Source organism: Lissotriton helveticus, chromosome 5_1, assembly GCF_964261635.1.
Source record: "Lissotriton helveticus chromosome 5_1, aLisHel1.1, whole genome shotgun sequence".
Classification (NCBI taxonomy): domain Eukaryota; kingdom Metazoa; phylum Chordata; class Amphibia; order Caudata; family Salamandridae; genus Lissotriton; species Lissotriton helveticus.
The window spans coordinates 1,568,989,939-1,569,017,523 of NC_136065.1; the positions used below are offsets into that span (position 1 = coordinate 1,568,989,939).

Below are 27,585 nucleotides of genomic sequence, written 5' to 3' on the forward strand. Positions count from 1 at the left end.
ATGGTCACGTGACGTAACACAAGAAGACAAAACAAGAATTGCACAGCATTTCCTTTAATGTGCAAGTACTTCATCTGCAAAATAAAGTCAGAAAGATGAGGACTGGGCCCACTTTTGCAAGCTAATTGCTTACATTTTAATCTTATATGCAATGTATGTTTGTGTTAATTTTCACTTCACACTAGCCCACAGGCAGCAGTGCACCGGGAGACCCCAGAAACAAAATATAACTGGGGGAGAGGGCGTGGCGTATTTGACCCCCTTTTAAAATCCGCCACTGACGTGAAACTCAAATAAGTCGTGCAAGCATTGATATGTACAGCATGCCTAACACACAGGGCAGGAGACACACACAAGCTTTCCAAGAGCCCGAAGGCAGATGTCCACATAGGTTTATTATTTAGGAATGTTGAGTATGTGCGGAACAAAGACAGCGTGTCAGCAGAGGCACAGTTCAGTTCTTCGAAGCACTTTTCATCTTCATACACCTGCAGGCTTTAGAGTAGAGTTCTCGAATGTGTCCCTCTCGCTGCAAGAGGGAAGAACAAGACGGATTAATACGTTTTACAACTGGCATGTTTTTATATAGTGAAAAGATTTTGCCAAGGTTCAAGTCACAGCAGGGGCAGCAGCTGCAGGGCAAGCTTCCTTCATGCACATAGTCAGTACAACACCGGCACTGCAGATATTCCTTGCACAGACCGAACAAGTACAACAGAATTAATGGCAGTACATGCCTTTCTCCTGTGCACTGCATAGTAATAGCACAAGCAGCAGCAGGACATACTCCCCTTACACAGAGGAGAGGTGTGCTACATCCAGGAGTACTGTACTGCACAAGCAGAGAGGAGGTGAAGTATGTGCAGCAGGCATCCAAGTATCCATCACAGACACAGAACAGTCAGAGTACAAGAGGCAACTGTGCAAGCTTCTGCTAGATAGACAGAAGACAGAGAGCACAGGCAACAGTGCTAGCTTCCTTTGTGCTGACGCAGAACAGTCACAGTACAACCAGCATTTGCAAGCTTCTGTTAGACAGACTCAAGAGTGAGAGTACAGGCAACAGTGCTAGCTTCATTGCACTCACACAGAACAGTTCCAGAGCAAGCTTCTGTTAGACGGACACAAGAATAAGAGCACAGCCAACAGTGCTAGCTTCCCTTGTGCTCACACAGAACAGTCATAGTACATGTAGCATTTGTGCAAGCTTCTGTTAGACAGGCACAAGAGTGAGCGCACAGGCAACAGTGCTAGCTCCCCGTGCGCTCACACAGAACAGTCCTAGTGCAATCTTCTGTTAGACGGACACAGGAGTGAGAGCACAGACAACAGTGCTAGCTTCCCTTGTGCTCACACAGAACAGTCACAGTACAACCAGAATTTGTGCAAGCTTCTGTTAGACAGACACAAGAGTGAGAGCACAGGCAACAGTGCTAGCTTCCCTTGCGCTCACACAGAACAGTCCCAGTGCAAGCCTCTGTTAGACGGACACAAGATTGAGAGCACAGCGCTAGCTTCCCTTGTGCTGACACAGAACAGTCACATTAGAAGCAGCATTTGTACAAAGTTCTGTTAGACAGACAGAAAGCACAGGCAACAGTGCTAGCTTCCCTTGCGTTCACACAGAACAGTCACAGTACAAGCAGCATTTGTGCAAGCTTCTGTAAGACATACACAGGAATGAGAACACAGGCAACAGTGTTAGCTTTCCTTGCGCTCACACAGAACAGTCACAGTAAAAGCAGCATTTGTGCAAGCTTTTGTTAGACAGACAGAAGACAGAGCACAGACAACAGTGCTAGCTTCCCTTGCTTTCACACAGAACAGTCACAGTACAAGCAGCATTTGTGCAAGCTTCTGTAAGACATACACAGGAATGAGAACACAGGCAACAGTGTTAGCTTTCCTTGCGCTCACACAGAACAGTCACAGTACAATCAGCATTTGTGCAAGCTTTTGTTAGACAGACAGAAGACAGAGCACAGACAACAGTGCTAGCTTCCCTTGCGCTAAAACAGAACAGTCCCAGTGCAAGCTTCTGTAAACCAGACACAAGAGTGAGAGCATAGGCACAGTGCTAGCTACCCTTGTGCTCAAGCAGATCAGTAACAGTACAAGCAGCATTTGTGCAAGCTTCTGTAACACAGACACAGGAATGAAAACACAGGCAACAGTGCTAGCTTTCCTTGCGCTCACACAGAACAGTCACAGTAAAAGCAGCATTTGTGCAATTTATGTTAGACGGACAGAAGACAGAGCACAGGCAACAGTGCTAGCTTCCCTTGCACTCAAACAGAACAGTCAAAGTACAATCAGTATTTGTGCAAGCTTTTGTTAGATGGACAGAAGACAGAGCACAGGCAACAGTACTAGCTTCCCTTGCGCTAACACAGAATAGTCCCAGTACAAGCAGCATGTGTGCAAGCTTCTGTTAGACAGACACAAGAGTGAGAGCACAGGCAACAGTGCTAGCTTCCCTTGCACTCACACAGAACAGTCAAAGTACAAGCAGCATGTGTGCAAGCTTCTGTCAGACAGAGACAAGACTGAGAGCACAGGCACAGTGCTAGTTATGCTAGCGCACACTCAGAACAGTCACAGTACAAGCAGCATGTGTGCAGGCTTCTGTTAGACAGATACAAAAGTGAGACCACAGGCAAAAGTGCTAGCTTCCCTTGCGCCCACATAGAACAGTCCCAGTACAAGCAGCAGCTGTGCAAGCTTCTGTTAGACAGACAGAAGTCAGAGCACAGGCAACAGTGCTAGCATCCCTTGCGCTCACTCAGAACAATCACAGTACAAGCAGCAGCTGTGCAAGCTTCTGTTAGACAGACAGAAGTCAGAGCACAGGCAACAGTGCTAGCATCCCTTGCGCTCACTCAGAACCAGAACAATAGATGCAGCATTTGTGCAAGCTTCTGTTAGACAGACAGAACACAGAGAGCACAGGCAACAGTGCTAGTTTTCCTTGCACACACAGAACATTCATAGCACTATAAGTAACAGATCATACCCCCACGCAAACACCAGTCACTTCACAGGCAGCAGCAGAGCAAGATTTCCATACTTTAGAGTATTTTTAAGATTGAATGTAGGATGAACTCAAAGCAGGTAGACAATATGACAAGACCTTGTGGAAAGTAGAAGGAATGTTAAAGTGTAGAGGGAGAGAACACAACCTGCAGAAAAGGGAGGTTGTTTTACACTGTACAGTGTACTTCACAATATACATAGCTATGGAATAGACAGGGAGGTGGAAGGTTTTCTATACTTTATCGAGAACATTTAGGGGCATATTTATAGGGGCTTATCGTCACAGGAACATTGCTTTTTGCGGCGTTCCTGTGGGGATAATCCCTTTGCCCTATTTACAAGGCAGTATTACGCCACTTAATGTGACTTAACGCCACATTGTAAATAAGGCGTCCTTTCAGGCTACAATTAGTGTGAAAGGGGCGGGTAATGGGTGTTGCGGTGCGTGTACCGACGCAACACCCTTTCATTTCGATGCTGCCCCCTATTTACAAGGGTGGCGTACATATGGGACAGCTCCACAATTAAGACCAAGGAAAACCTGGTATTAACATGGCGAAATGAGGAGAAATATTTAATTTCACCTTGTTTTTGCTGTGTCGATGTGTGCTGCATTGTACAGCACACACAGAAGCAGCAAATTGCCAAGGATGATTGTTTATGTGCAGGAAGGTGCGCCGTTCTGCACATAAACAATCATTAAAAAAATTATGATTTGTAACTTCTACATGTGCTGCACAATGCTGCACACTTAAGAGTTACAAATCACCATTAGTGATTGTTTATGTGTAGGTAGGAGTACCTTCCTGCACATAAACAATCATTCCCTAAACGCAGGCCCTCTGCACTATGGTGCAAGGGTGCCTGCGTTGGCGATAGGCAGCTGAGTTTAGCGCCAGCACTAGGGAAAACGCAGCGATGTGCCGTACCATTATAAGTACGGCGCATCTCTGGGTTTTCATAATGGCGGAGCGGAGAGTGGCATTAGCAATTTTTGCTTAATACCACGCTTCACCACTCACTTGTAAATATGCCCCGCAGATTCATGGACGCAGGGGGAAGAAAAGTATAGTTTTCAAGTAGGATCAGCATTGAGGTAGTACAGAGCTGAAAGGTCATTGAAACGTGAACACTTCTCTATAGATAAAATACAAGATAACATAACGTATATTATTAGCACCAAGTGACAATGCTGGGTGCACTGGTAATATAATACTGAGGTATAAAGAAAGCACACTCCCTGGGTGCCTCCAGTAGTCTCCACACCATCCCATAAATTACAAAGCAACATAAACACATGAAGTGAATCACTCATGACGCACTTGTTTACTTACAGCAATACAACCTGTTGATCTTTGTGATGTCGGTTTCGGTGAACTGTCGAGATTGCCCAATAGGAGTATTAGGATTGGGCTTGGGCATAATAGTGGGACTCCCATTGCGTGAGAAGGCATTCCTGTAATGAAACACAAGTATGAGCAGATGCAATGCAATCTTCTACTATTGTGCCGTGTCAACCCTAAAGGCGATGACCCCTCTGTGAAAACCCTAAGTGAAAAGGCTGGTCACCTTGCATGTACATATGAAGAGTATTTGACAAGACTGCATGTTGATGGCAGCCTGTGAGCTGGAGTCAAATGTTATTTTCCATTAATCATGAACACCAAATGTGTTAAATCTTATGAGCCAAATACATCTCCCTAACCTATAGCAAACTCTGCACACTTATTTCAAGATGGGGTACAACCTTCTACATCCAGTATTGATGGTGTCCACATAACCTGATCTCAGATATGTTAGCTTTAGACAGAACTTGACTTCTTTTGGTAAAGAATAATATTGACCACTCTTTCTAGTAGGCTTTCCCTTGATTTAATCTTCGATTTACCTGAGTGAGATTGCACTTCATACGCCATTTTCGGTGTCGCTTCAGGTGACAATGCAAAAGTTTGTGAATCAAATGAATTGCCAAAAGTCAGAAATGTAGCTAATTAATTATCTGGTGACCACCTGAGGTCAAACAAAATCAAGATTCTAAGAAAATAAATACAGAGTGAGTTTTTAGCCCTGAGAGAAAGATCTATTTCTCAGTGTCCTTAGTACTAAGGAATTTTTAGAGGAATGTTTTCAGTGTTCTTTCTTGTCCTTAGAAGCCTGTGGGCTACACTGGGGATGTGGAATGATGCGACACTGTTCTCATTTGTTCACTGTTTACCGTTATACAAGCTTGGTATAGCAGTTGACCTCAGCCAAAGTGGCTTCTTGGGCAGATAACGCAAGCCCCCTTTCTGTAAAACCCGGTAGTGAGATTTAACAAGCTTGCTTTACATCTCATAACCATCCGTTATCTGTGCAGCCTAGAAATTATAGAATGACAGTGAATAATAGGTGTATCAGTGTAGGCGAGTCAGTTAAGGCATATGCAAGTGATAATGAGAGTAGCTATCAGGGGCCATATTACACAAAGTGCTTAGGGGGTGCAACAGGTGTTTGCGCCTGCTTTGCAAGCCCTGGGGCACTTTGGTATTACAGAAGGGGCCGCAGATGCTTGCGCAGCCCCTTGTAATACCAATAGCGCTGGCACTTATTGGCGTACATGAAACGCCAGCGCTATCTTGAGGGGGCGTTCCCTCATTTGCATGGGGGTGTGCCCCATGCAAATGAAAAAATCCATTTGCCTCTGTGCCTGTGCTGTATTACAAATGTGCGAACAGACGTGAAAGGTAAAAGGTGGCACACAGTCAGTGTGCCCCCTAAGAGAAGCTCTTTGAGCAGCAAAGGGGGTCCTATTGACCCCATGACATCCCATTTAAAAGTACAGGCGGGTGCTGCCTGCACTGGAAAAACACGGAGCGGCTTCCAAGCAGACGCTTGGTTTTTCACTTCAATGCGCTGCCCCTAGGGCATCGCGAGTTTGCAGCTGCCCTAGGGCGAGCACATTAATCATAATACAGTGCATTTTCCTTCATTGCGCGAGGCAAACTTTTTAAAAGGTGCGCTCAGGGCAATGAAGGAAAATGCACTGCATGTATAATGCGGCCCCTGATGCCATATCCAATCCAAGATTCCCAAGATCCGATAAATCATTTAGGTAGTATTTCATGATGCAAAAAACACTGTTCCCTGGTAAGCAATGGCATCTTGAATTTTGTTTCACTAAACGTACCTTGAGTAGTGCATAATTGAAGCATAGTCATAACGTGTGCCAAGATTATTGGTGTTCACCTTCCGAAAATTATGTTCCATGCCTAAGAAAAAATAATTACAAGCAATCATTGTTCATGTTATTAAAATATGAGTTAATCAAGTCTCAGGTTCAGTTTCCAATGATATCATGACAAATAGTAAATTAAGGTACTAATAAAAAGAAGTGTGCTTCCACACTGCATATAGTAAGGAATGAGACAAGGAAAGCTAGATGAGGAGGCCTCTGGTTCTCAAGACAACTGAAGAATTCTCTGAAGCAACTGTAGGTCCTGTGCAACTTGGAATAACCCTTGGTCCCCTTAACGTGGAAGAACATAGGTGACACAGAGAGAACAAGGAATCTGTTTGCATTGTGGGTGCCATCTTTCTGTGAAGGATGCTATAGAATGTCCAACGATTTCATGTAATTTCCATTGAAATGAATGGGCACTCCATGACGAGTTACCCTTGTCATTAGCATCCAAGTGGTTAATCATCTTCAGGAGCAGCTTGTGTTAGAAAAAGAGGTGAGACAGGGAGTGTGCAGGGGGATGGATGGATGGGGGGACGATAGAGACAAATAGAAAAATTAAACATACCTGCCGCCCTCCAGGATCGTGATTAATCTGCTCCTCTCCTCTCCACTGCAGGCAGGCACAGGCTCCCTGACTGTCCTGAGGCCAATCCTGAAGCTGCTTTCTTGCATCAGAACAGCTTCACGATTGGCCTTGGTGCCGATGATTTTCACTCCCAGACAGACCGGGAGATTGTGCCTGCCGCTCCAACCTGGCAATGCAGTTGGGACAGCTGGCCAAACCCACATGCACAGTGAAGGCAGTGCCCCCTCACTCCCACTCCAGCCTGTCTTCACCCTGGCACCGCCCCAAGACTTGGCACAAGAAAAATAAAACAATTCTAAAATGGGTTATATGGTGAAAAGGACGAAAAATAACAAACTACATACTTTGCTGATATCGTCAATTGTGTACTGTTGTAAAACTTGATTTACATCTACACCATTCTGCTGCAAGTTATGCTTACGTTTGTTTCATTTTAACCAGGACCTGAGCTTACTGGTCCAGTTATACCGGTTTATGTGTCGTCGTGGCTGTTCCATTTGTACCTTTCGTATTTATCTATCCAATATAATGATGAACTCTGGAACTTTTTTTGCACACTGTCACAGTGAAAGGCTTGGCATTGCCTCCAGCTAATGACTTCACCATAAGGCTGCACAACCCTTGCCTTCATAGCATCCCAAAAAAGCTGATTTGCAGAATACCGCAGTTCACCAAACCCAGGTAAATAAGATCAATATATATTCTATGACATATACAGGGCATAGAATAGCTCAAATCTTAACCCAGCTTAGTTACCTTGCACCATCTAGACTTACCCGGCATCACATTCTGGAGGAGGATGGTGACAAAGTCATCGCGGTCGCTGCGGTTCTGTTCATGGTGGAAGCCCAGGGCATGGAGGAGCTCGTGCTGCGCCGTGCCAGTGAAGACACATCCGTTCCTCTGTAAGGACACCACCTGACGACCCCCGGTCCGTCCAATGAAGGACCAGCATCTGCAGAGGTGGAAGGGCGCACTGTGATGAGCACTCTTACACTGGCCGCTCGCCTATACTAGACTCTCACCCGGCTACCTGTAGGCCTCACTGCCCTTCAAAGACATGGAACTAAAGGAAGTAGGTAAAATATATGTGTCCAAGGGTGTTCTTTTACAGATTCTCACCACTTCAATATTGAAACCCTACGTAAATAGTGCATCCCTTTCCTTACCTTCTAGTGGTGTTTTAGTGAACCTCCTCACGGAATAAGTTTCTTTATGTTGCCACTCCTAACATACAGAGCCCATCATTCCTCTATTGATAACCCCCATACGCCTATTACAAACAGTGCAGAGTGAGACCATCACTTATTGGCTTGTGAATCAATGCGAAACCGTCCCCCTGTAACAAAACTGGCCCACACCCCTCTGGCCCACCGGGGGAATGTCCGCTGCCCGCTACGGCAAGCTCAGCCCTGCCAGGATTATTTGAGAGTTTTATCCCTTTAGTATCTCAAGCCCGCAGGATCCACATTTCGATTATCATTTATACTTAAGTTGTGTTAGCCCAACTGTGAGTTTATCTGATTTATTCCAGTAAAGCCACATTACTCTTATGCAGTACTTACAACCTTGTACATTCTCCTTATCTTTTTAGGGCTTCTAATGATTGCTATACAGTTGCTATATATTCTTCATTCCTCCGATAGAGACATCTCTATCAGACGTGCTGATGTTAAACAGCATCACTCACATATACACATGCACTCACCTAAGAATAATCCATTAGACACTGCCATCAGCGGCAATCACACAACCTGTCATAAAAATGTCTCACCTGGCACTATGCCAACTATGCCCTATCAGACACTGTGCCATCACATGGGCTGTCGAGAAATACCCATCAAACACTTCCCTTGAAAATGCCCCATGAAGCACATATACTGACCCATTCTGTGGTTCGATGAAGAGATAGTCGCGTTCATTTGTTCGAGGTCTGAACGAAATACAGGTGCGTGCTGCGAATGATTGTATAGCGCCCATTATCACTGCTCGCTCATTCGGGGCTGACAGGAACAAAGAATCAGAGAAACAAGTCAAAACAGTAGTTGCGAGTTCACAAGATTATTGCAAGAACAGCCACACCTAAAAAGGTAGTTTACATTATTTATGACAAACTCAATGAAACTGTTGGCATTGAAGCTCCACTTAAGTTAACCATATATGAGTCCTGGCCAATGAGCAGACTAAAAGTCCAAGCTATATCTGCAGCAGCCACAGGTGGGTATGGCCTGCAGTAGTGGCAGTTATGGGTCTCTGATTTGCTAATTCATGCCCATATCACAGAAATGTCCACAACATTGACATTGGTGGTGTTGGATTGTATTAGGTCTTTCGTGGATCAGGGCAGATTAGCAGCCCTAATCCTTTTTGATCTGTCTGCGGCTTTCAACACAGTGTCTCATCGCCTTTTGCTTCAGAGGATGCATGAAATTGGTCTGCATTCCTCTACCTTGCAGTGGTTTAGCTCGTTTTTAAGTAAAGATCTCATTCGCTACAGCTGCCCCATTTTAAGTCAAGCCCTCAGGGACTGCAATGTGGAGTTCCTCAGGGATCCTCCCTGAGACTGACCTTGTTTAACATTTATTTGTCACCTTGGACTGTCAAGGCGGAAGGCCTTGAGATCTTTATGTATGCTGGTGATACTCAGCTGATTATTTCTATTGACGACAAGTACTCTGAGACTCACGGGAATTTAAATGTCTGCATCTATGAAGCAGCAGGGTGGGTGCAGGCATATTGTTTAAAACTTAATGCAGACAAAATAGAACTCTTTGTGTTTGGTGGGGTCTGCAAGGGATGGTATGGAATGATTCTTGGTGGCCTCTATTGTTAGGTCCCACACCAAGGTCTAAAAGAGTGGCAAGAATCAGGGTTTTTTAATTGATGATTCTCTTTCAGTGCAGGAAAAGGTAAATACAGTGTGCAGGAGCTGGTTTGGACTTCTGCGCACTCTTTGCTAAATATTTTGGTTTGTCCCTGTGACATGGTGAAGGAATAGCATTCAAGCTTTGGTTATGAGTAGGCTTGACTATGTCAACGTGCTATATATAGGCATGCCGGATTATTTGTTCACACACCTTGTCTATTCAGAATGCAGGGGCAATACTGATTTGTAACAGGCCTAGCAGGAGTTCCACATTGGCCTGTCTCAATTCTCCTCACTGGCTTCCAGTTCGTAAGAGATTCATTTTTAAGCTAGTTTGCCACGTGCACAGAGCACTTTATGACAATGGGTCCAGCAATCCTATGTGACAAAGTTACATTTTTTAAGCCAACTCGGGATCTCTGCTTTGATATTGAGGCTTTGATATACAGTAGACGAATCAAGAAATCCAGAATGGTGGATTTGGTGAAGGTTAGAACTGGGAAGTATGAGGTCTAACGCTGGGATATCCCTTAGGGGACAAGGATACACTTTATAAATACTTTAATAATAATAATTTCTATGTCACAGGACATCAGTCAGTCTGAAACGTTAATCACCGTTGTATTTTTATGGGACGGCATGCAAGTGATGAGACCAGGTTTTTCATGAATAAAATCCAAACTACAGGAACAAATTAAAATCCATAAAAGTTTATGAAACAAATGATGAATTATTACTTACAGTAGGCGGGAGAGATCTGAAAGGGCACTAGCACCTGCCCGTTGGCAGCGCTGGGCCAGCGGCACCGGTCAGAGGCACATCGGTCTGCGTTTCCCAGGGGGTCCACTGCGATATCACCAAACACAAGGGGTGGGGAACCAAAGGGAGATTTGCCTGAGAACAATGAAGACAGGAGAAGAGCAACTGAGGTTATATTCTGAATATTTCAGCCATCTACTGCAAAAGCTGTCAGGCTTCATGCTTGTTATGAACTCCTTTGCAGTTAATGCTTGCACCCTCACCACTATAGCCACCGAGTACAAGCAGCTTCATGGAAACCTCTTTTTCAAACCCTTCTGCCTGTAGTTATCTGTTGATGAACCCTACATGGTCCTCTCTTACACACATTGTTGCATGCCTGGAGAGCAGGAATATGTCTGCATGTTACTACAAATTGTGAAGTAAAAACAGATTTTGACCGCAACTCACACTAATGGTCTTAACTGAAGCATTTGCTACAAATCTCTGGGTGAAAGTTTATTACCTTCATTTCCATAGGATAGGGTTATGGGCATCTAAAATACACCCTGTCAAAAGTAGGTAGGATACGAATTCTGCTGGAGGTCTTGCAGTTCCGCTGCCTAAAACGTATCCAACCTTCTTCCTCCAAAGAGTGACCACACCCCTGCAGGACATGCAAGATGGAGCTGAGATATCAGCCATATGTATGTACAACCTGAATGTCCAAGGAAATGCATGGTATGGCATTGTCTGTATTACTTGTAGTTTACCAGCAGGATCAATTCCGTACTTTGCACTTGGTCATAACACTGTATATAGAGTGTGTTATTTATTGTTTAAAAGAAATGAATCTATCACCTCCCACGGAGTCATCATAGAAATGTTAATGGTTCTTACACAATTAAATGGGCCTGTGTGTCATGCCAAAAAGGTACAGGTCATCTGTGTGAGCTTGGGAGCTAGAAAATATCTAACTTCCCATAGGAGGTGTTGGGGTGGCATTTTACTTAACTGGTCTTGTTGTGTTATCTTGCTTTCACTTATGTTGTTATTCCATGTTACTTTCATTGTAACCTGTCAGAAGCTGCTTCTGATTCCAGAATGCTTAAGGATTGAGGATCAGCCGTTGCCGCAGGAAAATCGGAGACCTTGGACCGGCATTTATGTAGTATTAAATGCCAGGAGAACCACGCAGTGCAGTGGCAGAGCTACAAAAAGTATTAATTGGCGGTTTTATAAACCTTCCCTACTGACAGTGGAGACTAAGTGTTGGTCAGAAATAGTAAAACGGCATGTGGTTTATGGTAAGCCTGAGAATACAATAGGACATTTTAGATCTACAGTATTTTTTCTAACTATTTTTATACCATAGATGAGGAAGGAAAGATGTCGGAGGATCAGAAGACGTGGATATTTTTGCATTTTGTTGCTCCAGAGGGATTGAAAGTATATGAATATATGGTTAAAGATACAGGTGAGGGAGGTGATGCAAATGTTTTTGATTCGGCGATAAGTGGCCGAGGGGCTCCTAATGGGCATGCGCAAACCAGTTCAAACACAAGTGCGCATGACTGGGCATGGGCAAAAAATTCGCCCTCCGTCCCCACTCATGCGCACTTTTGTTGTGCTGCTGCCTGCCCCTGATGACGGTCTGACTATCATGTCAGTCAACATGACGCCGGACCGCCCACCTCCTTCAGTCTCTGAAGGGGTGGGCAGTCCGACGTCATGCTGACTGACATGATTGTCAGTTCTCCTTCGGCGTCTTTGAACTTCAGTAAACTGAGTCAGTTTAAATAAGTTCAGAAACGCAGTGGGAGCTGTGGGTGGGGGGGCTACGCCCCCACGCCCCAATGAATGCACCGCGCCTGCTTGAAAGTATGCACAAGGAAAACTGGGTGAAATGTGTAGAAGAAAGAAGTTCAGGCGAGGAAGAACAGATAACTTCAGCACAGATAAATAAAGTCAATGATGGTTTGGGGTCTTTCGTTTTGAATATAAATTGCCAATTTTTTTTTTAAAAACCTATCTGTACAAATCGGGGCAGACTCAGGATCTTCCTATACAATCATAAATGAAGAGATGTGTAATAATAAGTTCGCAACAAAACTAGATCCTAAATTAGAAAAGCCAGACATAAAGCTGAAAGGGTATTCTGCTGAAGGAATAATGTACCAGGGTACAGATCTCTAATCTTTAGGCTCAAAAATCGGAAAAACCATAGGCAAGTTATATGTGGCAAAGAATGGACCCTCAGTTTTCAGGTTGGTTTGAACTAGGCGACCTGCACATGTCCTTAAGCCTAACAGTAATGATTGTTGATGAAGGAGAGGTTGGAGGGAATAATGTGTTGAAAAAATTTCCAGATGTGTTCAGCTGAGGAATTTGACTGCTTTCAAACATCGGATAATATTAAAACAAGATTTGACAGTTTTCAAACATCGGATAATATTAAAACAAGATTTTTTGTCCAAGTGTACATAAAGCAAAAAATATTCCAATTCTCATAGGAGAGGAGGTTGAAAAAAGAATTGAAAAGGTTGGTGGAGGCTGGTGTTATAGAGGCAGTGGAGGCATTGGAATGGCCTTCTCTTATAGTAGTAGCAAGGCACAGCAATAGAAAAATCTGTTTGTGTGTAGACATTTGCAATTTGAACAATAACATCGTTATTGACAAATTTCCATTACCTAAAATTTCAGAAATGCTAGTTCTGGTAAGGGATGCAAAATGATTTTCTACCATTGATCTATCAGCTGCTTACCATCAATTATTGTTAGCATTTACAGCTTTCTTTATTCCCATGGGTTGCTACCAGTATAGGAGAATGCCATTTTGATTGGCTTCAGCGACTGCTGTTTTTCAACATTTGGTGCACCAGTTCTTCAGAAAATGTCAAACATAAAATCTTTCGAAGACGATATTTTAATTTATGGAAAAACAAAGAGGAACAGAATGGATTGTCAGAAAAAGTACTCAAAATCTTGGGTGAAAGAGGTTTGACTATAGAATATTCTAAATGCAGGTTTACAGTTGAATCAGTAACATACTTAGTTCATGTGTTGAGTGGAAAGGGTGTAACCACTAAACCTGCACTAATTGAGACTAACAGGGAGCCCCTGTACCAATAAATAAGAATGAGGTAAGGTCTGTTCTGGGACTAGTAGAATACTATGCAAAGTATGAGTAGAATGTCGCAAGTAAGGTTTTTAGCTTTCATTAACTGTTGAAAAACAAAAGTAAATTTGAATGGAATGCGGAGTGTCAAAAAGAGTTTGATGGTATTAAAGAATGTATAGTGAACGCTCCTGCCTTAAGTAGTTTTAATCCGAAATAGTTGAGTATAGTATAGTTATCACTAGTGAAAGTTGCATGGGGTTGGCTGCAGGGTTATGCAAGAAACATGAAAAATGTTACTCATTTCTCATTGCATCCTTAAACACCTAATGATCTTTTCAACCTTGGCTCCTCTGCTTCACATTCCTCATAAGCCTTTTGCCTTTCTGCCTCCAGCTTAAAGCTTTAACTTTGCCATCACTGCGGTTCATAGCTTCGTACCTCTCTCTGGCCTGTCTCTTTATCACACAAGAACTGCAGCACACCCAGCCATTTCAGTAACCTTCGTGCCAGTGGTTAATTTGTAAAATAAAATAGGTGTTGTGGCTCTCGTCAGGAGGCAGCTTCCACCAGCCAATTTCTCCTGTTAGCACCTCCTAAAACAGAACCAACTGCTGACCATGAAAGTAGGGAGGATGTGGCGCAATAGCTAGAGCAGCAGACTTTGGAGCTGGGGAACTAGGTTTGAGTCTGGCGTTGGCTTAACATCCTGTGATTTTGGGCCAACCACTTAATCTCCCCATAAATGAATGTGTACTTAACTGGTGCTCATGAAAAGCGCCAGTGTTGATGATCAAGTGCCGGTGCACCAGAAACCACTGGCTCAAATTAAGTACTGCTTGGTGTTATGAGTTTTTATTTTGAGATTTAAGCTCTGGTTCAGGTTTCACCATTGTAATCAGAGATTACTGGGCTCTGTGACAACTTGAGTCATTTACCACTGGTGGCCTTAGGCCCCCCTCACACTCAATTACCGAGTACTTCTCTTTAGCAGTTGCCTTTCAGGATAGTGAGACCGAGAAGTCCAAGAATTACTCAAGGATGTGGTTGTGGTGTGTGCCAACATCTGAGAACAGAGTAAAACACGGAACCCCTTTGTAACTGAATGTTTGGCCAGTACTTGTTGTAATATAAACAATGTTCATACAAACAAAACGAGTTACTGTGCATGAGATGGAGGTGAACAAAGAAAAGCAGAACTATCTGAACTATCCAGCCCCTTCCTAGTCCGATATCTTGTTCCAGACATTATGGAAGCACCCATGCACCAAGTGATAGATATTTCCCTTTGCATCTGTTAAGCCAAAGAGACGTATATTTAAGTGGTGCTCACGAATACTTGCTCTGTGGTCCTGGAACACAGTTTGTATACTCGGTTGCCAAAAGCACAACGCATCAGCTCAGCTCCTCATGCAAAATAGTTATTTCCACTCCCTCAGGTCCCCACTTATGCAAATCGGATGTACAACACTTCAAAGGAGGACTTGCCTTGGCCTCAGCCTGGCTCAGCCCCCCTGCTTCTATTCCAGTTGTATGGCTGTCTTTGAATCACCGAGACATAAATCAGGGGCTCGAAGTAGAAGTGAATATCAGGAGCTCTAATCTCTGGTGCTGGAGTCAATAGATCCCCATACCATGTTAATCCGCCGTACAGCCACAGCTGTGGGATGGGTCCCACAGACCAGTCATTTTCTGCTTTTACAGCCCAACAAGCACCTTTCAGAAAAACTTTTTGAGGCACTTGAACTTATATCAGGATAATGGTCTCAGAGGGCAGCTAACCGGTAGGAAACTTTGCGGCTTCTTTGACTCACTGGTGCATGCTAGTTGGAGCTCACTTTTGCTCTGTATATTTCAGCAGTTCGGTATGTATACATGATCCATACTCTGAGCCATCAGTTGAGTGGGCAGGGTCCTAGTTGACAGACATCCAGGGTAGGCAGCACACACAGGCTGTCAGTGAGGTGGATTTGGGTTGCTGTCGGCAGCCACTGGGCAACCACTGAAATGTCTATGGGCCACTGCGTAGGCTGGAGATTGAAAGGAGGCAGCCCGGTGCTGTGGCATGCCAAGAAAATAACTGTGTGTGTACCTCTATTTGCACATGACCAGTCTCACCCCAATGGAGTTGCAAAGCCAACCCAAGACTGAGGAGTGTAGTCATGGGCTGCCCTGCCCATGTGCTACAACACTTGGCCAACAGGTTAGTATGCATAGATGGTCTCTGTGCGAATAACTGCGTGACATTAGTGACATCCCCATCAAGCACCTTCACTAGTATAGCATGTGACATCAATGCCTCGGATGGTCGGTCCTCACAGGGACCAGGCAGGTAGCTTCTTGGAGCCTGGAGGATTGGCACATCCTCCAGCAGGTCCACTGTGGTATCTATGTTACTGCCTGAGGAGGCTTAAATTAGCCCCTTTGCATCCATCTTTGTGTGAAAATAGTCATCATCTACACTGTCCCATTGCCATGATGTGGTGTGGCCAGGACAGTTGGCTTAGCTGGTGGCAATCTGTGATAAGTAAGGTGTGTACCCCTTCCGTGTTCCAGTTGGGGCTTTACTGAGGTTCTACTTTTGCATCTACTATTAGAAGTATTACCTATTTATCTGATAAAGAGCCCACAGACGACCTGCAGTCTCCACTGTGTTACATTACCGTGCGGCGATATACTTGGATTACCACAGGCCTCCTGAAATAGTCCATGTGACCGGGGCAAGACCAATAAGTGCTTGTGCCGACCACTGCCAAATACTGGCTCACGTCAAGTACTACCTTTAGCAGTCATCATGGCACCTTGCAGATCTTCTGTAACCTCTACCCATTGCTCCCAGCCATCGCCCTCGCTCTTAGCCATCCATTAGCAGGACTCACCAGCAGCTTCATTAACTTTCAGGATTTGAGTTGAAGGTTCAGGGTCTTCCTCCCCAGATCCGTACTCCCTCTGCGCATCGTACCATCCTGCGACAACAAATCAATGATATTTTAAATTGAGACAATGGATAATGTGACTTTGACTTGAGAAAATAAAGTGACAATAAGCTCTCCCTCAAGCATCCATATGGCATTGAATAATTACCCAGGTGCTGTTTCTTCTCCCACGAAGCACCATGCCATCCTTTGACAAGGGGCCAACTCTGTGCCTGGGGAAAAATAAACATATCTGTGAAACACCATACCTCGGTAGCCTTGACCTTAAAACCATTAACCAATTGGTAAGGTAGCCGTCAACATCAAATGATAAAGCTCTGGGAATTATTGTGGTAATAAGGCACATATAGGCACCTACTGGGCTTCCCATAGCTAGCCGGCTAAAGACTAGATAATAGGAAAAGGGACACCAAACCCTTTATCATAACCTAGACAGGAGTTTGGACAAGTACTTCTTGGAAGAGGAAGATGCTGCATTTGTCAGGAACATCGAAATGCTTACTGTGGATTTACCGGAACCATAACGCTTACGTTGTTTCGCGCGTTCAAAGGCTCTGCAAACATTCGCCCACCATAGAGGCATTTGGCACACTTTAACACAAAATCCATTGGAAATGATGGTTGAAAAATGTGTCGCTTAATCGTCATGTGGTATGAAACCACTGCTTCTGATGGTAAGAATTATTGATGAACAACTGCATGGGAAGCTATAAATAAGCCAACAAAACTGAAAGTCGGAATTAGATGTGCGTCACTTGCTTCCACATCTGAGCCCTAGCAGTCAGGCGCTTTTGTGGAGAAGTGACATTATATTTTCCCTATAATTTACCAAAGGGAGATCTCCGCCCCAGTGGAAGGCATCTCTTTATGGTAAAGTATAGGAAAAAGTAAAAACATTTTATTAGACTTAAAAAAAATTGTTAAAATATTTGTAATGTTAAATAATATTGCCAATAAATGTGATATATTTATTTTAAATGTTGAACAAACTAAAAGATGCTAAAGCACTATTAACCTAATTTTTAACTAAATATTTAATTAATTTGAATATATTACATTAAATATAAATTCTTTTTCTTAAGTTTACATTAAAAAAATCCCCATCTAAAGTTAAAAATATATATGTTTGTACTTTGTACTAATAATTAATAAATATAATGTATAGAACTATGTAAAAGTAATAAACACTGATACATTAATTTTACAATTTTTAAAATGATTGTGAATATATTTTACAATTAATAAATATGTTTCTTTTTGGATATTATTTTAATTTTAAATTACATTTATATATATTATTAAAAAGTTTAAATCTTTTAATGTAATTTAACATTATTTCCTACAACCCTTTATTTTAAGTCTTTACTTTTATTTTTTTGCTGATTACATTTTAATTCAGTTTCTACACTGCAACAAGATTAAGTTTCATATATTATATGACTGTTGCTCTGATCCAAGTATATGTCATTTAATATACACAGGAGATTACAGAACAGGGGAAATACCTCATCTTGTCTTAAAGAACTAGCAAATATTTCTAATGGCGCATTTAGTTATCAACCAACATTAAACCATGAGAAAATAGGAAACTAACTCATCCGAGTACAGTAGCACTGCCCACCCATTTAGTCAGCTGCCCAGTCCATTAACAAGCATGTCTTCATACTATTATTTTGACCCTTCCATCGTACAAGCTAAGCAACAAATGTGTTTTTCAGTGGTAGCACCAAATCCAATATGTTCCCATCCACACAACATTGATCATTACTTTCATTGATTTTGATGCGGGGTTATTGCAGTTCCAGTGGTTGGCCATGTGTGGTGCTCGACTTACTTCAGCCTTAACTGGAGCATATTTACTACTGTTTTGGGTTCTTTTTGGCTGTAGTAACTTTAGAAGTGCACTTTGTAAATAGCAATGGGTTTACACTTTTTGAATGTGGGTGCACATCCATTTCATATCCCTCAATAACCTCCCACAACTTATTTTTACTTCACCATAAACCCCACTTATTTGGTAGAAACTACGCCCCATTTATCAACCACTCCCCTGGTCCCTCCCACCTTTATTACTAAGTAATAGACTGAAATGCGTGTGGATCAATTGATAGAAAAGAAAGGAGAATTTAAAGTGGGGATTTACACTTGTATGTTGGTGAATAGTATTTTGTAGTAGTTTAGTAGTACCACTAAAAGTACAATAAAATGTAGTTTGTGACTAAGTCCCAAAATGTATCCACTCCTAATGCCTAGTACCCATCAACATTATGAGTGTCTAAGCTCCCAGAGATAGTCCTTCTCTGCTTACTGGCTAATGGCTGTAGCCATGGTGACCACCATTACAGCATTGGCCAACGAACAGTTTGTTGCATCCTACCAAACCTTTATTTCAATGCAGGGTGTTATAAGCTCCAGCTACATCCACATTCTCACCACACCGCAATGTTTACTAATCACACTAGCCTGCATATATAGAAGTGCCTCAGCTTCAGAGTCTTCTCTGCAGCTGATAATTCCAAAAATTAATTTTGTGAGAATATTGGTGGCCTATCGACTATCATGAAGGTTAGTGATGCCACCGGGGTTCCTGGGCTGCACAAGAATCATTCTATCGGTTCGGGACCTGCGGCTCAAGCTGCCTAAAGACAAGCACCAGTTAGGGTATGTCGCATCAGCAGTGCGCACCTTCTACCCCAGCAAGTCCAAAGCCAGTCACCAAAATACGCATCCTTAACCCTGTACACGACAGTGTCAGGGTAAGAGCTAGACTTATCGTCAACCAAATATTCGGACTCGCTCAGCCATGATTTGTACGCCCACATACAGCTTCACATTTGTTTCATTCCCCTCTCTCTACAGCTGGTAATATCAATGGGTGGGGTCTCTCTGTGTTCCCAGATCAGACTTAGCTGACTGCCTCCCAGCAGAGACCAGTCTGTGAAGACACAGCGACGACTCCTCCACCTCGCCTGATTCATCCATTTGGTACCCCATCTAATTTTCGAATGTACAAAATTGGGGCTGAGAGGCAAGGAGAAGAGATAGGACGATGGAAGGAAAGGGAAACAGGAAGAGTAAGGAACTGATAAGAGGGCCAGGACAAAACAAAGCATTGGCAAAGCCAATAGGTCCCTCCAATGAGAGAGCTATTGGCTTTGGCATTGTGTTTTAACCATTATGTACACAAGTGTGGCTGTTGTTCAACATGGCTTACAGTGGCGTGGAGTGATGTGGAAGGAGCAAATTGGAGAGGGGTACATTGGGGTAGAGTGGAATGGGGTAGATTGGTGCAGTGTGCAGAGGCGTAGGTTGCAGTGGGTTGGGGTAGGTAGAGTTGGGTAGATAAAAATGGTGTCGCTTCGGGTAGACTGAGGTAGAGTGGAGTGGAATATATTGGGGTAGATTGGAGTGGGGTAGATTGTACAAGAGTTGAGTGGGGTGGATTGGGGTAGAGTGGAGTGGGCTAGACTGGAGTGCAGTTGGGTAGATTGGAGTTGAGTGGGGTAGATTGGGTGGATTACAACAAGCTCACATGGAATGGAGTGCGAGTAGATTGAGGTAGTTTTGAGTGGGGTAGACTGGGGTAGAGTGTGGTGGGGTAGAGTGGAGTGGGGTAGGGTAGATTGGGGAGTAGGGTAGATTGGATTAGAGTGGGTAGAGTGGGGTGAGTGGAGTAGGTTGAAGTGTGGTGGAGTGGGGTAGAGTGGGGGTACATTGAAGTGGTGTGGGGTAGAGTGTAATGTGTGGGGTAGGTTGAAGTGGGGTGGAGTGGGGTAGATTGGGGTGGAGTAAAGTAGTGAATGGTTTCTTTATTGTTTCAGTTAAGTAAAACTGTAACAATGCTTCATTTAAAATATACAAGTCTAATTAGTTGAATGCCTGAATAAAGGGTATCACTGTATAAAACATAGCAGCACCATATAGTATCTCTTGATAAAATCAGTTACAGAAGCAAAAATCTTTAACAGTTACAGGTAAATCATCAGTAGAGTGAATTTGTTTGAAATGGAGTAGATTGGGGTAGATTAAAGAGGGGGAGTGGGGTAGATTGAATTGGTGTAGGTTGGGCTGAAGTTGGGTAGATTGGATTGGAGTGGTGTAGATTGGGGTAGAGTGAAGTATTTTGAGGTAAATTGGAGTGGGATGCCATAAAACGGGGACGAGTGAAGTGCAGTGGATTGGGGTATAGTGGAGTGGGTAGATTAAAGTGGAGAGGAGTAGATTAGAGTGGAGTGGGATAGATTAGAGTGGAGTAGATTAGAGTGGAGTAGATTAGAGTGGAGTAGAGTGGGTGGATTATGGGTGGGTAGATTGGAGGACAGTGGGGTAGACTCCAGTGGAGTGGGGTGGATGGGAGTGAGATAGGAGTGGGCTAGATAGGAGTAGAGAGTAGTAGATTGAAAGAGGTAGGTTATAGTTGAGTAGGGTAGATTAGAGTGGAGTGGGTAGAGTTGAGTGGGGTAGATTGGAGTGGAGTTGGATAGAGTTTGTGGGGTGGATGGGGTGGGCTGGATTGGGTTGGGTAGACAGGGTAAGGTTGGGGTAGATTGTATTAAGGCAGATATGAGGGGGTGGGTGGGATGTGGTAGGTTGGAGTAGGGTAATTAGGAGTGGAGTAGGGTAGATTGGAATGGGGTGACTGGGTTGGATTGGGGTGGTTAGATTGGACTGGAGTGGGGTAGATTGGGTGGCATGTGGTAGAATGGAGTGAATTAGAGTGCAGTAGATTGGGTAGAGTAAAATGGAGTATGGTAAATTGGGCAGAGTGGAGTGGGGTAGATTGGGTGGATAGGAGTGGAGTTGGGTGGACTGTGGTGAGGTGGGGTAGATTAGATTGAGTGGGTAGATTAGAGTAGGGAGGAGTTGAATAGATTGTAGTAGAGTTTGAAGTGGAGAAGGGTAAATTGGAATGAAGTGGGGTAAAATGTACTGCTGTAGATTGGAGTGGAGTGGGGTAGATTGGAGGATCATAGAGTGAAGAGGCATGCCATAAAGTGGAGTTAAGTCACAAAGAATGGATTGGCGTGGCAAAGAGCGGAAAGGCGTGGAGTTGAGCGGATGGCATAGTGTGGAGTATGCATGGTGTGGTAGCACACTGTCATTACAGGCAACACATTTTCAATAGAAATGACCATTACATTTGCACTGAAATACGGTTTTACTGCATGCAAACAATAATGTGTGCAAATGTCATCACCTAGTGTATTGATGTATTTTGAGCATATTCAAATATTTCTTTCTACCACACTTCAGAATTACAAACAAAATGTTCTTTATTTGTACTAATTCAAAAATATTCTGCAACTTCAGCCCATTTTTTTTTAGTTATGTGCTAGAACAAAAACACCCTACACCCTCCCCTCTTACATGGATACTCAGGATGGTTGTCACATAACTTCTCTCACTTTGCAGTCAGACAGAGAAAAGTAAACACCAAGCTCCCTCAGAAGAGAGTGCTTGCTATTTGATCTTTGTCTTTGAATGCACAGCAAATGCACCAATATAAGAACAAGATTTAAAGTCCAGTTTACAGAAATCGAGTTCATGGAAGAAAATAGTAAACGAGGTTTGTGCAATGGGAGGGACGAACTCAAGCTGGACAGATAAAGCAAATAAAGCCAGCAAGCAGATAGCCAGAAAATGTGAGTTACACACCACAAAGCCAATGGTAAGCAACAAGCGGAAGGCATTCCTAGGTCAGCTTTCTGAATGTCCCGAAGAGGTCTTTAGCAAACTCTTCGACCTAAAAAATGAACAAGCACCAGAAGACTCTGAATAAAAAAATATTTAGAAAACGCTCTTTTTGAAGTCAGCTCCATGTGCATTCCTCTGAATCTAGGCACCTCCAACCCTCGCTCAATCTTGAGGCCCTGCAAGTGACTAAGCATGCTTCAGGTACACACGTGTCAATCTCTTTTGAAGGTGTGCCAAGCAACATCTTTTCCTGGTTTGAGGTTCAAATTGTGGAGAGACGCCACCTTCCTGCATGCATGGAATGATCTAGCAGCTACAGGTGTGCCAGCCAATAAGTAAAAGGGGTGCCAAACTAAAGCCAAGAGTGGCTTGGCTCTAAAACGCCAGTCCACGAGCTGTACAATGAAAATATTTGGCATGTAAATCATCATAAAACAAGCCAAGAGGTGGACGAGACAATAAATTAACATGGAGAGCCGAGCCAGAGCTAAGCTATAGGTCTACTCTGGCTCTAAGATCAGGTATTTGAGCCAGTCTTGAAAATATGTCATGTAAACAATGAAACAAACCAGGTTCAAATATGGTATGATGTCTTCAACATTCATAAAACTGTATTTCTTTAACACATGGAAGCATTTCACCTTATCACAGCAAAGTATGTCTCTGTATTGAGACATAATTTCTTAAAAGTGAAAGTTTTTAAACATGAACTATCCTGTCCGTGCCCTGCTAGTAGTGAACAAAGAATCAAGGCAGTTGTCCCGCGCACCCTATATGTGGCATAGAGCCTTATTTTATAGGAAGCAACATCATACGATATTAACCCGTTTGCTGCTTCGAACGTTCCGCACCAGTGCGGAGTGTTCTATTAAGTGGGCGGGGCCACGTCGGCCAACGGACGTGCGCAGCCCTACGGAGGTAGTGCTCACGACGGCCGTTGGCCGACACCCGCAGCGAACGGGTTAAATCAAACACAAGAGGTTTTTGTTTAGCCTGCATGCTGTAGTCACATATTTGAAGGTGGTCTATTATGTGATAATGAACAAAAAGGAGGTTCTGTAAAATAAAGTATCTGCCTAGGATCACACAATTTGGTCAAAGAAAGAAGCAGGGATTGATCCCAAATTTTCAGTTTCACACTGTGCAATTCAGACACTATATGAGTATCTCTTTCTAACATTACAGAGTCATATTTTGTCCTAAATTTTTGTAGTATGAGTGTGAGAATAGGGTGTGGTGACACACAGAATCCACATTTTATTTTTGGCAGTTTTTCATAGCGCAAACCTTGCTGAATGTACATAAGTGAGCGTCAAAACAGACACAGCTACATTACTATTTTTTTTATTTTGGCACAGAGATACTTGCCAGGATTTACAGGATGCTGAGCCAAGGCCATGATTTGAACCTGGGTTCCCATGTAACATGTTCGACAGCTGTAGCCATTAAGCCACATCTACTGTGAAACCGCAGCTCGTTTTGGGCTCGATGTTCTAAGCGGATCTTGAGGTGAACCACAGCCAGGCATCTGCCTCTAGCCTTCAGTGGCTCACCCAACTCTAAAAAAACACGATGTAAGAATATGAGAAAGTTTATTTAATGCTGCCCATGATGTATTAGGGTGAAATGCTTCTGCTTGTTAAAGAAATACACTCTTTTGAATTTTATATATACGGCACACTTTCCCTGTTTGCGCTATGGCGCCCCTTTACATAGGTGTGCCAATGCGCAAACAAGGAAAGTGCGCTGTATTACAGTAAATGCGCTGGCCACAGGGCAGCCGTGAACTTGTGCTGTCCTGAGAGCAGCACATTCAACTGAAATACGGAGAGGCTGCTTCAAAGATGGCAGGAGGCAACCCACCTGCACTATCAAAAGGAGGGAGAGATCCTTCCGCAGACGGGTGCCATGAGTGACTGCACTCACCTGCAAGGGGATATCTAAGGGGTTAAATGGAACCCCCTTTCTCTCCTCCAGATGACTGCCTTGAGGAGGCGCACTGAAAGTGCATCACATTTTTGTGTGATGTTAGCCCGGCAGAGAGAACTTCCCGGGCACACACACAGCCGCACCCGAGTACTTCACAGGTCTTTAAAAGACCATTTTCTTGTTAATGAGGCTTTGTTGTTTTTTCACCCTTTCTTAGAGCCCCTGCTTCTCCATCTGCCTATTGCTCGAAGAATTAGTCTCCCTCCCCCCCCCCCCGACATTTTTTCTTAGCCACCCCCGAAATTTGGCTCTAGTTGCCCCTCTGGTTGCAACCCTAGGGCCCTTTCTATAATATGGCCCCAGACTGTATGTATCACTGCAATGAGACATTTATTAAACGGGATAGTTTTTAAACGAGCACTTAGAAACATTTTCACCCACCTCCCACACGACAAAGCCATTGCTGAGTGATCTGAGAGGCAAGTCATTTTTCTTGTGTACCTTACATGTGGCCTAGGTTCTAAATAAAGAGGGAGCAACTGTATAGGCTAGTAAAACAAACACAAGAGGGTATTGTACAGCAGTGATCCTGAAGTTATGTGAACGTGCTCTTGGATTCGATGATGAAGTAAAAATAAGGTTAGGTGAAATAAAGTATTTGCCCAGGATCACACAACTTGGTTAAGCAGAGAGAGGTCGGACTGATTACCAGGTTTTCTTGTTACAAATTTGGCAATTCAGCCACTATGTGGAAATCTCTTTCCCTTGCCTGTTTGGTATCGGAGGTTAATGCTTTGACTTTAATTCTTGGCGCGAAAGTGAAAGTGTGGGCCGCTGGTAAGCCACACGAAAGTTTGTTTTGAGTTCGATGGTCCAAGGGGCGCTAGAGCGGAGCTAGAGCTGAGCCAGGCGGCACCCGGCCTCAGCTTTCAGTGGCTCGCACACCTCTGCTAGCAGATCCTACCTGGCCTACACCATCCGCCCACTGCCCTCTCTTTGTCCGTTTGATAGGACTGTCGAATTCGGTCCCTGCTGTTGTATTTCCCTTTAAAGCGACCTAAACCTACCAAAAGGAGAAACTGAAGCATACTTGAAACCCCTAAATCCATACTAGCACAACAAATATAGTTAATATAAAAAAGTAGTTCATTAGCGCGCTTAAAAACGGCGGAAGTTTAACACGAGGCGCTACATATGCTTGAAAACCAGCTATTATTATCATCCATCTCACCATTCTGACGCGACCTGGCAGCGGGCCTCCGAGGGGCGTGGCCGGAAGCAGGGCGAGGGCAGCGCACAGGAGCAGCAGGGTCATGGTTCCTCCAGGTTCGGCCGGACTTCTGGCGCTCTCCGTGACCCCTGCTTTATACCCCTGTCCAAGGTGCAGCAGGAGGCCTCTGGAAGGGAGGAAGTATTTGGCAACCCTCTGTGGGTTAACGGATTTGCACATCTGTGGGTCCCAACCGACGGATCCCCCGCTGGCCAGAGCCGTCCTAAATGAGGCGCCAAACTCCAAGAGTCGTGCGGAGAGCAGAAAGTCTAGACGCGCGCACCAGAACTGTTAGCCACAGCTTCATCTCCAAAAAACATAACTCGCGCCTGAACCATCATGCCGTTCAAAACAATTTGAAAATATGAAGTGTGCTTTATACAATCCGGTGAAAGAAAGAAAGCAGCAAAAGAGCTACAATGCTCCTGCCACTAATGTATACTTCATACGAGTTTACATTGTTTTGCTGATGAATCTATGGAGGCTTCATAGCCTCTAAAAAGACCCGAGGCGCTTTTGGTGGAAGGACAGCAGCTACGATGTATATGTTGGAACAGGGCCAGAAGTCACTGGGCTGATATGGAGTTGGTTTCTCTACCAAGTCGGTCAGTGCAATAGTTACCAAGTGCAAGTGCTGCACTGACGGCACTTCATAAGGAGGCCTTCCCGGGTGGCGGGGCTCGGGTGGGTCCTAAAATCATAAGAAACAGGTAACACAAGAAACAGGAAAAACACGCTTCTTTCCTGTTCGAATTAACATAAATACAGCAATTAATAATTGATTATATATAAAGTAGTCACCAAGCCCAAAATGGCGATCCAACAAGCAGCTGCAGAAGTCAGTGATTCAAATCGATCAGGCTCTGACACTAGCCTGGTACCGAGTGGAGAGGAATCTAATGGCAGCAACCAAGGAGCAAGACGAGAAGATTTGGGCCAATTTGCCCTAGCGGAGGAAATCGAGTAGGTGAGACTGCAGAGAAAACAAACACTGCGCTCACGCAATCAAAACTCCGCGCAAACCAGAACAGGAATACAAGACGACGGCAGCGCCGCAAGCGCACCCAAGCCAAGAGGAAGGCAAACCAGGAAACCATTCTGGAAGAACAAAAATCAATAGACGAAAACAACATTATCAATCTCACCAGTACTGAACTTAATCTCGCAGAGAAACAATTACTCTCGTTGGGCCTATCTTTTTGCCCTGAGAGCAATTTTAATTACTGTAATACCAGAATCGATGTCTTCAAGTATATCCGCAAAATAAAGCTGATGAAATATTATGCCATTAAAAAAGGGACGACAGAGAAAAAAGGTCCAACAATAGGCAAACAAATAAGCGGACTACAAGCCAAAGATGTCGGATTAATGCGAGAATTGCATCAACTGCGTACTGATGAGCAACTTCAACAGAATACTCAAATGATCGCTGACACGGAGGATATTGAAATCAATCGCAGCAGTAGCAGTCCATTCAGACCGGCATCAACATTTAACCCTAATATGCCCAGAGACGCTATAGACATTTATGCGGACAGAGTAATAGAAGAACTTAAAAAACTCCAATTTAAGACCATGAAGCAACACAAACCACCTAATGCCACAATGAAGGCTTACAACAATTTGATGCAGAAATTAAAAAACGACAATAAAATCGTGATTAATCAATCAGATAAAGGTGGCAATATAGTGCTCTGGGCAAAACAAGAATACATCGAGGAAGCTTACCGGCATCTCAACGATGAATCATGCTATGCCAAAATAGATTTCAAAACTGCAAAAATGATACAAGACTCATATGAAAAAGATCTCTATCTATGGAAACGGGAAGGACTTATATCAAAAGATGAACTAAAATTCCTACACAAAGTCCATCCGGTGTTACCAAACATCTATTTTGTACCCAAAGTACATAAACAGCAAACACCGGTACCTGGCAGACCCATAGTGTCAGCTATCAATAGCGTTTTCGAAAATACATCGAAATATATTGATTTTTATTTACAAGAATTTACAGTTTCATTGCCAGCTTATATAAAGGACACGACGGAATTCCTACATCTTTTAAATCAATGTGTGTGGACCAATGATCTCTTACTAATGACAATGGACATAGCCACGCTCTATACCAGTATAGCGCACGTTGATGGATTAAGAGCTGTCAAATATTTCCTTGACCAACGTCCCATAGAAGT

The 27,585-nt window shown here is 43.6% G+C and overlaps 1 protein-coding gene across 1 annotated transcript; it reads right to left on the minus strand.

Moving 5' to 3' along the window:
• Positions 1-38: 38 nt before the first annotated feature.
• On the minus strand, positions 39-25,502 carry LOC144755589 (hatching enzyme 1.2-like). Its single transcript, XM_078644697.1, has 9 exons — positions 25,352-25,502; positions 16,646-16,709; positions 16,441-16,527; positions 10,447-10,599; positions 8,725-8,842; positions 7,616-7,794; positions 6,200-6,281; positions 4,368-4,489; positions 39-529 (listed from the first exon to the last, which is right to left on the minus strand). Exons 1-9 carry the CDS (start codon positions 25,433-25,435, stop codon positions 498-500), a joined length of 921 nt encoding a protein of 306 aa, XP_078500823.1. The 5' UTR covers positions 25,436-25,502; the 3' UTR covers positions 39-497.
• Between the last annotated feature and the right edge of the window lie 2,083 nt (positions 25,503-27,585).